The sequence below is a fragment of the Rattus norvegicus genome, chromosome 20 (genome assembly GCF_036323735.1).
Source record: "Rattus norvegicus strain BN/NHsdMcwi chromosome 20, GRCr8, whole genome shotgun sequence".
In the NCBI taxonomy this organism is placed as follows: Eukaryota; Metazoa; Chordata; class Mammalia; order Rodentia; family Muridae; genus Rattus; species Rattus norvegicus.
The window spans coordinates 28,902,180-28,914,850 of NC_086038.1; the positions used below are offsets into that span (position 1 = coordinate 28,902,180).

Here is a 12,671-nt window from a genome sequence, read left to right on the forward strand (position 1 = left end):
CTGGGGGTGAGGCTGGAGTCCCTGACTGCAGCAGGATGTGTAGGTGGTGAGACAGAGCTCAGCTATGGTTTCATGGACCCCAGAAAGTTAACATTTGAGCTCTGGGGTCGGCTGGTCAAACTCTGAGGGACCTCAGTCAAATTCTGAGTTTGGCTCTTGCCTCAGTTTTCTCATCTGGAAAATGGGGGTGATGCTGGAAGGGAAACAAGATAGTACTGAGCTCTTGGTTTGTGTTCATGAAGGGCGCTGATACACTATCTGCAGGTTCCACATCTGCAGACCAAAACTCTCCTTGGATCGGAAATGCTTTACGAATTGCATCTGGCTTCAGAGTGGAGATTAAATTTTTTTGTCATTATTCTTTGTATGATATAGTACAACAATTTTCTGTTGTTTGTGAGATAGAGGTCTCATGGTGCCAGCATGGCCTGGGACTTACTACATAGCTGAGAATGACTTTGAACTTCTTGCCTCTACCTCCTAAGTGCTAGACTACAGGCAGGTTCCATCAAGCCTGGAATGGAGCCCATGGCTTCATTCGTATTAGGCAAATATTCTACCAACTGAGCTGTCTCCAGCCCTGGGCTCCGTGTGTGTGTATGTATGTGTGTGTATGTGTGTGTGTATGTATGTGTGTATGTGTGTGTGTGTATGTGTGTGTGTGTGTATGTGTGTGTGTGTATGTGTGTATGTGTGTGTGTATGTGTGTGTGTGTGTGTGTGTGTGTGTGTGTGTGTATGTGTATGTAGCTGTGCATGTCCCACAGCAAACTGTGGAGGTGACAGAACAACTTTGGGTGTTAATCCTAACTTGACACCTCATTTGAGATGAGGTCCCTTGTTTGGTGTTATGTAGCCCAGGCTGTCTGTAAGCTGCACTCTCCTGTCTCTGTCTCCTATCTCAGTGCAAGAGTGCTAGGCTTACTGACACACATCACTGCTTTCTGTGGGTGCTGGAGATATGAACTTACATTCTCACATTGCCCAATAAGCATGTTACCACCGGACCATCTCCCCATCCCGTGCTCTACACAGAATAGGCATCACATGCAGTGTTCTTTCTTAGTGATTGAGAAGTGACTTAAGGGGGCTGGAAGATAGGTGTGGGCTACATGCAAACGAAAATGGTAATTTTCCCTAGGGGGGCGGCAATGCTCTGCTGTCCCTGGGATTCATGGAACCAACCCTGTGCAGGTTCTGAGGTGGGCTCACTGCTTCTTGGAAATGAAGCTTGCTAAGGAGGTTGCTCTGAGAATAGGAGGAAGGCCCGAGGTGGAAGGAGAGATTTGTGTGACTCTGGCTTCTCTCCTTGTCCTTGTACACAATAGCAGCCATCATCCTCAAGAGTGATGGGAGTAAGAGCAGGAAGGAGAACTGGAAGGCTCACCATGATCCAGGAATCATGGACGACAGGAAGGGACAACAGGACGATGGCAATATCCTTGCTCCATGGCCAGGTGAGCTGTGGCTGACTGGTGGTCATTAGGCAGGGACCCTGTTCCCCTAGCTTTCTCATAGTGAGGTAGCCCCTGCCTACTGTGGACAAGGTATCATGTACAAGGGTGACAGATGCCCCTTTCAGGCCTGGCCTGTCAGATCCGCTTGTACGATGTTCCTTGTATGCTTTCTCCTTTTTCAGGGAACTTGGAGCCACAACATGGAAAGGACCTGGGTTAGAATTGTCATGTAAAAGGTTCGTCCACTGGACATCTGCCCACATTGCTGTATGTTCCTATTCTGAGTCAATGAGAGTCTGGGATAAGCCTGTTGGCATCTAGAGTTCCCTTAAACTTACAGAAATGCCCTTTAGAAGCAGGTTACTACCATGTCCATGCAGCTGACCCAGACCCCAAAGGGGCCATACTTTATTCTTCCTGTGCTTGAATATTGAATTAGACACCTTCCAAATGAGCACAAGGAGTCCCAAATTCCCCCCAGGCATTCTGAACAGCCTGGGATCTTATTCTCTTAGCTTACCCCTCCACCCCTGGGCTTCAAGGAGGAGAGTCTGAGGTGTATAGAGAGTCTTAGAAAAGGCACAGGACAAATGGAACTACAGATGGGACCTCAGGTGAATATACAGAAGAAAACAACAGGGGTGACTTTGTTCTGTACTTCCTGCATGCTGATTTTAGGTGTGCTTATCACAGTCATTCATCTAGTGCACACAATGGCTCTAGTGCACACAACAGCTCTAGTGCACACAATGGCTCTAGTGCACACAACAGCTCTAGTGCACACAACGGCTCTAGTGCACACAACAGCTCTAGTGCACACAACGGCTCTAGTGCACACAACAGCTCTAGTGCACACAACGGCTCTAGTGCACACAACAGCTCTAGTGCACACAACATCTCATGTGCACACAACAGCTCCTGTGCACACAACAGCTCTAGTGCACACAACAGCTCTACTGCATACAATGGCTCTAGTGCACACAATGGCTCTAGTGCACACAATGGCTCTAGTGCACACAACAGCTCTAGTACACACAACAGCTCTAGTGCACACAACAGCTCTAGTGTACACAATGGCTCTAGTGTACACAATGGTTCTAGTACACACAACTCTAGAACACACAACAGCTCAAAGGCAACACTGGTTCATATGAAGGGGAGCCCAGGTTTAAGACCCAAGTGAGCAGCCATGATGGAAGACAGTTGGGGATGAACACGCCCCTGACAAATAGCGAGTGTCTGCTGTTTGGAAAATGAACAGCTTTAGCCACTCTTTGCCCTTGAGAGGCACTGCATGGGGGACATGCTGCAGTGAGGTAGCCCAGGGTAAGATGAACAATGAGCGCTAGAGTGACTATTCCAGAGGTGAAATCGGACACTTAAATCCAGCTTGCTGCTAAGCGCATGGAAGGAGACCATGGCCCCTGACTGGCCCAGGAAGGGCAGCCCTGATGGTGCAGAGCAGCAGGTTAGGGGGCTCACCAGAGCGGGCATTGATGCGGAACTGTGAGGAGCCCTCCAGCGAATAGATGATAGACTCCTGCCCATACTCCCGGGAGCGGTCCAGGTCCGTGGCATTTAGGAACAACACTGTGGCTCCTTTAGGAAGACAGAGAGGTAGAAGAGTTGCTCTTCAAACCCCACCACTCCCTGGCATCAGATCCTGTAGTGATCATGACTCAAGGAGTTAGAGAGCCTTAGACGAGGTACCCCAGGGTGCGGAGTGGACTTACCTACAGAGGTGAGGTGGGATAGGGTCTTCTCCCCTCCCCTCCCCCAGACACCTGGCCCAGCCTCCAATAGCACAAAATACCCCCTGACCTTGCCCGGCTGTCCTGTGGATCAAATCCACCCAGATCCACTGGCTTTGATTCGAAGCCAGAGAAACAAAGCACCCAATATAAATTATTCTGCATTTACCACCCAATATAAATTATTCTGCATTTACCACACGTCCCATTCTTGGTCCTGTTTCATCTTCTTCATGACAGAATCTATAAAGGACTTTATTTTCTCGTTAATGTCCAGGGAAGGTCTTTGCCTTTCTCTTCTTTCCCATCTACATAGACTCCTCAGTTTGGGGAGGGGTGGCTACCCCTGCAGCCCTGGCCAGAGCCCACAAGTGGTTTGGCTTATGTCTGCGCCCACCCAGGATTTGGGTTTGCCACCATCCTGCTCTTGGAGGCACTCAGAGGTTGGGTGTCATCCCAGATTAGAGCCCTCTGGCCCTCTGAAGAGCGCCTTAGCCACTTCCTCTGCAGATGACCCAACAGGGGTCTACCTGCAGGGCTTCTGGGAGAAGTATATAGGTGCCAGGCACTGGGGGACTAGCAGTCTCCAAGAAAAGCATGCATCAGGCAGGCCTCTTTGGGGTGGCCAGGGGTCTCAGATGTACTCTTTGATTCTGGGACTATGAGATAGGGAGAGAATTAGTTGTCATACGGGAAGACCTGTCTTTGCAGAGTGCCTGGCAGAGTAGGGAGCACTGAGTGCCTTTAGTAGGGATAACCTTTAGAGGAGGCTAGACACAGGAATGTGGGAGTTGGCACAGCCTGGCACCCAACTGACTCACCTTCAGATACTGGAGAGGTACCTAGAGGCTCTCTTCAGACCCCAATATATGGAATACTCTAGCTCTAGCTCTGGCCATATTGATTTCAACCGTCTCTAAGTTCAGCCGTGATGGATACTCAGTGTCTCCTATTTTATTTACACTGGGGCTCAGAAGTCTTTGCAATACGCATATCCATGAGGACTGCACACTTGGGGGTGAAGGTGAAGCTGTCATCTGCCCAAGGACAGGGACCCACATACGGAACTTGTGGTGCTGGCTCCAGTTGGGCCTTCCATTCTCAGGCGTTTACTGGAACATACTCCAAGACTGCCCTTCCACGCCACCCCACTGAAAGTCACGGCTCCTGGGATCTGACTCATGGTACAAGTCTCAGAACACACCACTCTAGGTTCTTTAATCAAGATTATTCTTTTTCCACTGGACTGGCTGCAGATGAACGTGACCCAGTATCCAATGAGGGTTCTGCACATGGTAGTGACAATAACCAGATGTCCCCAAGACTTCCCTGATTTGTTGTGGATGACTGAGAAGCTGACAGTAGGCCCCAAATGTATGTACCAAGCCTGTCTCTACCTGCCATGATGTGTGTGTGTATGTCCCTTCCGCCCCTGCCCCAGCCATACCTGCCATGATGTTCTCCACCACAGACACGAAGTAGGCAGGCTTGCTGAAGGTGGGAGGGTTGTCGTTCTCATCCTGGAAGGGAAGCACAAGGATCAGTGTGCCGGGAAGGTACCTGGCCAACTGCCTGAAGTAGGAACCAAGGGGTGGTTTACGAAGGGTGGCCTTGAGGGCCTCTGGCCTCTAAGTATCACCAGTGGCTAGGGTATTCTGAAAGCCAGGAATCCCTCTGCCAGGTCATGTTGAAGGATAGGTTGGGTAGTCAGTCATTGGGGAGATGTATAAGGGTTGGGGGAGGGGATGAAATGAGATATAGAGACAGAAACTGAATAAGACAGCAGTGAGCTCCTAGTCTCCCGCCTCCCAGCTGCACTCCAAGCTTACTCCAGAGGCCTAATCCCTTAGTTCTTTCATTCCTATACAGAGTCCACTTGATCTCCTCTCTGAGACAAGATACAGTGAAAGGTTCTAGAAGGTCTGCTAAAATGAAGGGAGAGGGCTGGAGAGATGGCTTGGTGGTCGAGAGCACTGGCTACTCTTCCAGAGGACCCGGGTTCAATCCCCAGCACCTACAACTATTTATAATTCAGTTCCCGGGGTTCTGGTATTAGGCACCCACCTGGTACAGAGACATTCACAAATCAAAACACCCAATCACATACATATTTTTAATTAATTAAAAAGTGAGGGAGAGGGTTGGAGAGACGGCTCAACAGTAAAGAGCACTGTCTGCTCTTCCAGAGGATCCCAGTTCGATTCCCAGCACCCACACGGCAGCTTACAGCTGTAATTTCAGAGGATCTGGCTCCTGTGCAAAACATCAATGTACACAAAAATAAATGAATACATTTCAAAGAGTGAAGGAGAAAAGCATGTTTAGCAGCAAGGATACCAAAGCATGCAGGGGCAGGGCAGGCTACTCCCAGAGTCTGGATTGGCTGTAGATGAGGTTAGACAGCTTGATCTGCCAGCTTCCCCTCCTCTGTACCACCCTGGCCTGCAGCCTGGTACCTGCCAGTTTGAGAGCATTCCTTTCTTTGGCTCAGCTGGTAGCAGCTAGGGGTGTGAGTGGGAAGCCTGGCTGAGGAGCTGAACCAGGTAGAGATGAGCCCTGAGTTGGGGAAAGCCAGTGCCAGGTGCAGCCCACAGCTCCCTAAACTCTTCAGTCAGAGAAGCGAGCCTCCTGCCTTTGGGACTCTCACCATGGCCAACTTCCACAATCACTCACCAAGAATTCCTCCCAGTTGCCCTCTTCACTGAAGTCTCTCTGGTTCCCTCGACTCCGGCTCAGCTCCATGCTCCCCTCCTCAGCTCAGTAGAGCAGGGAGGAGCTCAGGAGCTGGCTGAGTGTTCTGCCTTTCTCCCCATGTCACAATATTCAATGGGTCCCACTGCGAAGTCCTCAGAGCTCAGGGAACTGGGGACTCCTCCAGGGGACACAGCTTGTGTTTGTTGAACTCTTTTGCTACGGTTTCTTCTGCATGAGCAAGCAGGAGAAAGATGAGACCGTGCTGCCTGGCTCTCCTCTCCCCAGACTGTGGATAACCCCAGCCTGCTGCAGGGTGTGTTCTCAGGATCGATTGCTCCATTTCTTTCTTAAATCTGTCCCCTCACTCTGTCCTGCGTACAGGCTCACCTCTTCCCAAGGAGCCTTGGAAGTCTCCTGACATCCAATGTCCCCACAGGCCTCCCAGGGCCTCACCCAGGCTCCGGGCATGGGCTCAAGTGCTTTGGGTAATACACACTGAGGCTTCTGCTTGGCTGCATGAAGCAACGCCGAGAATGTCAGCGACAGAGCACGAGGCAGAAACTTATTAGCGGTGATATTTCCCCGGATTCTGGCGCTGTAGTTGCTATTAGTTCTAATTCAGTGGCTCCCGCTATAAAAGCTTATTGTCCCCTAATGGGAAATCTACAAACCGAGTTTGACTTCTTTATTAAAAACCAACAAGCGGCGGATGAAAAGGGATCACCTGGCTTCTCTTACCTGCTCCTCCTTGCCCAAGCCCGAAGGTACTCTCCCGCCTCTCCCCACGCCAGCCTGCGTGGGAAGACTTCTGCCAATTATTCAATGAAAGCGGTGTCTGTTTTTTTTTTTTTTTTTTTTTTTTTAAGGCAAGAGAAAAATCCTTTCGGCCAAGAGAGGAGGCCGCTAAGCAGAGTGACAGCTACTTAAAAATCACCCACGTGCGAAATCAACCCGAAGGCGGTGACCTTTTCAAGTGTGGTCCTTAGACACGAGTGACTATGTTGTCCAAATGCCCTGCTAGGGAGCTGAGCTGACGTTCTCTGAGAGCCACGGTGGCACCTGTCTTTGTTGTTGGCTCCTCCTGCTGCCTGATGGCTGGGCTAGACTCAGGGGAAGTGCAGACCCCCAGGGGCTCTCCCTGCTGACAGCGCCAGGAGGATGTGACAATGGGGACCCTTCTGCTTGTCCGGGGATGGCTAGCTTACCTAACTGGAGATTGGTGGAGCTTGTAATCATTCCCCCCCCCCCCACACACACACGGAGTGTCTCCTGCCTGGTATCTGGGCAGAAAGGCTATTTACCCCACTTCATTTACATTGGGAAAAGGACAGCTCAGTCCTTGGTCTTGTTTGCTCTGGTCCCCTAGAGGGAGCTGAGGCAAAGAAGAGGCCCTGTCAGGTCTCTTTTTCCACTGAGTCACAGAGGGCAGATTATAGTCTGGATTTCAGTGTCCCAAGGGCAGGTTGTAGACAGCCTGGTTGTGCCCAGTATGGCCCCTTAACAGGAAACAGCAATAGTCCACTGTCAACCCCAGCAGGACTTGACACGGGTGCAGAGTCTTGGCCCTAATTGGGGCCCACTAGGTGAGAACTACACTTTATTTTGGTTTATTGAGATAGGGCATCAATTTGTTACCCAGTATAGTTTAGATTTGCCTGTAGCCCAGGCTGATCTCGAACTCATGAATGTATTCCTGCTTCAGCTTCCCAGGTTATAGCCATAAGAACCACACTTTACTGATAAGACATCCCTGGCTCAGTTAATCCTATTCACAGGGCAGGGGTGGGGACTCTGAAGAGTACTGGGCTCAGTCACATGTGGGTGAGGGTGTCCCCATTTTCCAGGTCTATGACTATGGAGAGAAAAGTGTCTGATCAGATGCTCCTTGGGTGTGGGTTCCATCCCAGCTCTGTCATCTGGCTCTGTTTACTCCATCATCAAGGGCTTAGATGGGACTATGCTACAGGAAGCTCCTGGCTCCATGTGGAACCGGTGAGTTTTACTGTCCATATGACCTGTCTAGGCCAGGGTGGACCACTTCAACCTGTCTCCCTAAACCCCCCTGTCCTAACAAGTGTCAAATGTCAACTTGGCACACCCTAGAGTCATCTGATGGAGTCGTAGTCAATACACTGGCCTGCGGCCCTGTCTGAGGAATTGTCTTGATCATTGATTGATGTGGCCCAGCCCACTGTGGGCGGCACCAGCCCTAGGCAGGAGGGCCTTGGCTATATAAGAAAGCTAAGTGCCCATGAACCCTAAGTGAGTCAGGGGACCAGCTGCAAAGAGTGTTCCTCCATGGCTTCTACTTCAAGTTTCTGTTTCAGTGCCTGCCCTGACTGACCTGAGCCAACTAGACCCTTTCCTCCATAATGAGGGTTGCATTTGTTCAGTGTTTTACCAAAGCAGCTGAGTGAAACCAGAATGTGCTCCCCACCCCTCCCTCACCCTACCCTTCCTAGTTCCTTGTCCCAAAGCCTAGAGAGTCCTGCTCAGCCTCTCCCCCCTCCAGAGCCCTCATTGGCGAAAGGTCAGGCTGGGCATGCTGTTGTTGGCAGGACACATGTCATCATAGACGCCAGGGCAACTGCCTGTGTGCTCTCAAGCCCTTTGTGTGGTAGTTATGGGGTAGGCACCGTAACGGTCCCCATTCGCAGATGAGAAAACTGAGGTTCAGAGTGGGTAACGGAGGCAGGTCCTGAGCCGCATGCCCCCAGGAAGAACCCCAAGAAGCACTGAGCTCCTCCTCTTTTGTTCTACATCCCCTGGGGCTGTGGTACTAGCACTATGCTGACTCTCCAAAGTGCTAGACTTCATGTGCCTCAAATGCAGATAGAATGGAGGAGGGCGGGGGTTGGAGGGAGGCTTGGCTGGGTCAAGAGGCAATGTGTGGCTCTGAGGAGGGCAGGGTTAGGGATTGTGGTCAGGATAGGGAAACCAAGGCTAGGCTGAGGGGTGTGGTCAGGGGCGGGTCATGTGATAAGCACTAGACACTGGGCATGTTCTGGCTCTTGGGGATACCCTGATATGTTAAAGCAGGAAGAGGTAGTTCAGTGTTTTTGGACTCCCATGAGTCTCTTCTTCTCACCCTCTAAGCATCCCCAAGCTGTCCCTATCTCTGCATAGGCTCCTTTACCCCACCCCAGCATCCCCACTCCCATTGTCCCCTGCATGCTTCCTTAGGCATCATGTAGACCCCTTATCACTCCGCCCTAGTGAATGAGGAAGAAGGGGCCTCCTGTCCTGGACCCGTCTGCTTGGAAGCGGGTCCCAGTCTCAGGCTAAGTAAAGGACTCCTGTGGGCCTATCCCAAGGGCTGCCTGAAGCTGGCTGCTAGGAAGGCCAGCTGCAAGCCTGTTCTGGGGACATTCCTGAGCTGTGTTCCACCCCCACCCACCCCTGCCCCTAGTATGTCCCAGCTGCCGGCGCCATTTAATCCTAACTCCTACTGACATTCATTCACCCTCCGTTGCAACTAGGGAGGGGACATGCCGGTGTGTGCTCAGGTGTGTGTGTGGGGGTCCTGGAGGAAAAGACCTGTGGGCCTTGCTGTCAGACTAGGCTCTACGTCCCCCCGCCCCCAGCGTGGCTGGGGGAGCGGCGCATGGCAAATGAGCCAGTGCGGAGATGGATTCGGAGACTGATAATTTCAGACAGGAAAGCACTAAGGTGTATTTGATATTCATGTCAGACAGGCGGCAGGCTGTGTTCAGGCCCCTTTCCATCTTCAGACCAGAGAGAGGCAGGAAGAGGGAAGAGGGGTACAAAGAGAGACAGGAAGAGGAATGATGAGCTTCCCATCATGGAACGTGGCTTCCGAGGAAGGGATCCTCCGCCATCTCCCTCTTTCTCTCCCAGACCTTGCTTTCCAGAAGACACCCAAGGCTTTGCATGGAGCCAAAGCAGGGTCATGCACCTCTCACCGAGCTCTGGGTCCTGGGTCTCTCTGCTCATGCAGGCTGGTGGCTTGGCAGCCAAAGCAATGGTGTGGTGCTCAGGGAGCATGATTTGAGGTAGTTTCAATGGTGAGGAGACAGGTCTTTACCACTAAGCCGAGGAGAGGCCTCTGGTACTCTGAGAAGCATTCACCACTCTGGGAGAGTAAAGCCAGTGGCCTGGATACTTACAAACACCTCAATGGTGACAGGGACGGTGCTGTAGAGCGGAGGGTTGCCTGCATCCTTGGCCATGACGGTTAGGTATATCAGCCCATTGGGTATCTGTTCATAATCCAGTGGGCGGCTCACACTGATCACTGGAAGAGGAGGACCAAGGACCTTAATAAGCAGAGTTCAGCCACCTAGCTACAGAGTTTCCTAACAGACAGAGCGTGGCAAGCTCTCTCACCCCCAGGCCTTTCACTTGGTTTACTGACTGGCAGTGCCTGGCTCTGTGCTCGCCCACCAACCGGCCACTATGGTGGTAACAAGGTGACTTTGTCATTGTTCTCCTGAACTCCACAGACCATGGCTGCTGGGAAAGGACTCCTTCACTGTCTCCTATTTCATTAGATGGAGATTCTGCCCTCCAGAAAAGGCTGCAGCCTGTGAAGACTAGGAGGTAGCCACACTGCGCTGCCCGGAGGACAGTGAGGTCCATTCATACTGCTCCCTTCATCAGCTCCAGTCACCTCAGGCTTCAGGCTGTACCCACAGGGCTGGCTGTGGGCCTCAGACCCAAAGAGAGGTCTGGCTGGCGTGAGACAGCTATTGGCCTTGGGGAGAGATGATCTCCGGCCACATCTTATTCTAGCCACAGGGGGCCTGGCAGCTTCCAGAAGAGTTCGTCGAGTATGGGAGAGGGAGGGTGCCCCCACCCCTGGAGGGTGTCATGACTGTTAGGGTCCCACCAACTCTCTTCCCTACTGGGTCCCCCGCCACATACCTCCATAGCCTTCATACACACTGATGTCAAAGTAGCTGCCGAAGGCGGACGCGTTGACGATGCTGTAGGTGATCAGGTTGTTGGGAGGGGAGTCTTCATCTGTTGCCTGGAAGAAACAGGGCAGTCAAGGCCCGGCGAGTCCACCATGGACCTGGGGACAGGCGAGGGTGGCAGAGAGGCAGCCCAGCTCCTCTCAGGTCTTCTTTGGGTGATGTGCTTAGGCTACCTCGTGGCCCAGGACCTCGGGGACCCTCTTGTTTCTCCACAGGAACCCACTCTCTGGCTCCCAGAATAACTCTGTTCCGTCCACTTGTGGGCACAGGGGTGGGCTGGAAAGTGGAGAGGCCAGGTTGAAAGTGGGGCTGCCCCCCTCCCCCTGAGAAGATACCTGGCATGTCACCGATCCATATTCTTGGTCTCAGATCCCAACACCTCAGGACATAGTGCCTCCCTAGAGATAAGCCCACCATGGTTGGGAGTCAGTTTGTCCCCAAGGGTCCATACGGTGATGGATTGGTCCTCAGGAGTGTGGTAGTAAGGGATAGTGGAACTTTTAAGAGGCAGGGTCTAGTGTGAAGTGGTTACGTCTCTGGAGGCTCTGTCACCAGCATGGATTAATTTAGTTTTTGAGGGATCCTGGTTAGTTTCCTCAAGATCAAATCGCTACAGAAAAAGCATTGACTGACTCTGTTTTGCTTCCTATGGAGCTGTGTGAGCCTCCTCCTCTGTTCTACTCATGATGCTGTCTATATCATGGTGAGAGAACCAAGGAGTGCTCATCAGAGGGCGACTTGACTGACACACACAGCCTACTTCATTTTCGTTATAAAGTAGGCAGCCTCAGCCGTTGTGTTCTAGCAACAAAAAAAAAAAAACAAAAAAAAAAACAAAAAACAAAAAAAAAAAAAACAGACCAAGACATGGGCCCTTGTGCATCCCGCTCATGCCCTCACGCCCACTGTGATTTCTTAACTGCTGCTTGCAACCAGCCCATTGGCCTTCTCTGTGCAGGACCTATGGCTCACCAGTGCAGGAGCACACGTGGCTTGGCGCAGCAACAGATCCCTGTTAGACACATGTAGCATGTAGCATGTAGCATGTAGCATGTAGCAAGGCAGAGGAAGCAGGCATCTGGAAGGGGCCAGGGATCTTCCCTCCTCTGGCTCGAGGTATGAACTAGCCTCTCTCCAGAGTGTCTCTGATTCTACAGAGCCTCCAGGACTTCCCAGCTTGCTGGGGCCAAGTCAAAGGGAAGAGCGGGGTCTCTGAGGAAACCATGCCAGGGTGGGTGTCACACAGTCCCACCTTTTGTGCACCCTGTGCCCACCATTGCCTTCATCTCTAGTTTCAGAAACAAGCTCCAAGGGGAGGCCCTGGGTCCTGTCACTTTGGACGTGGGCATAGGTGAGAGGTGAGGGGACATGAAGTCCCTGGTTGGAGATCTCTGCTGTGCACTAGGGACTTGCTTCAGGGAAACCCTTGAAGAACAGAGTCTCCACTTCAGGTGAGCCCTGCTCCCTCCCCACAGGCTATGCCATCCTACCCATCTCTCTCCTGCGTTCCCTTTTGTTGTCTCCGTGGACATGCTCAAGTGTATATGCACACATATGTGCAGATGCATGTGCACCTGTGTGAATTGCATGTGTGGGGGTCCAGAGGTTGATATCAGATGTCTTATTCATCGATCTTCGCCTTATCTTTTCAGAGAGAGTCTTTCTCATTGCCACTGGATCTTGTCTGTTGGCTCACACAGGTCCTCCTGCTTCCCCACCTCAGCACTGGGATTATAGGTGTGAGGGTGTGAGTTAGCTTATTTTTTTTAAAGACTTATTGCTTTATTTTATGTATACAAATATACTGTAGCTGTCTTCAGACGCACCAGAAGA

The 12,671-nt window shown here is 51.6% G+C and overlaps 1 protein-coding gene across 16 annotated transcripts in view; it reads right to left on the reverse strand.

Moving 5' to 3' along the window:
* The window catches only part of Cdh23 (cadherin-related 23), a 382,501-nt gene that overhangs the window by 119,056 nt on the left and 250,774 nt on the right, over positions 1 to 12,671 (reverse strand). For all 16 annotated transcript variants that reach the window (XM_063278917.1, XM_063278916.1, XM_063278914.1 and 13 more), the window contains 4 exons: positions 10,786 to 10,891; positions 10,029 to 10,156; positions 4,655 to 4,727; positions 2,939 to 3,055 (listed from right to left, as the gene is read on the reverse strand). In XM_063278917.1, coding sequence (XP_063134987.1) covers positions 2,939 to 3,055; positions 4,655 to 4,727; positions 10,029 to 10,156; positions 10,786 to 10,891 — 424 coding nt within the window. The remainder of the gene's footprint in view (positions 1 to 2,938; positions 3,056 to 4,654; positions 4,728 to 10,028; positions 10,157 to 10,785; positions 10,892 to 12,671) is intronic.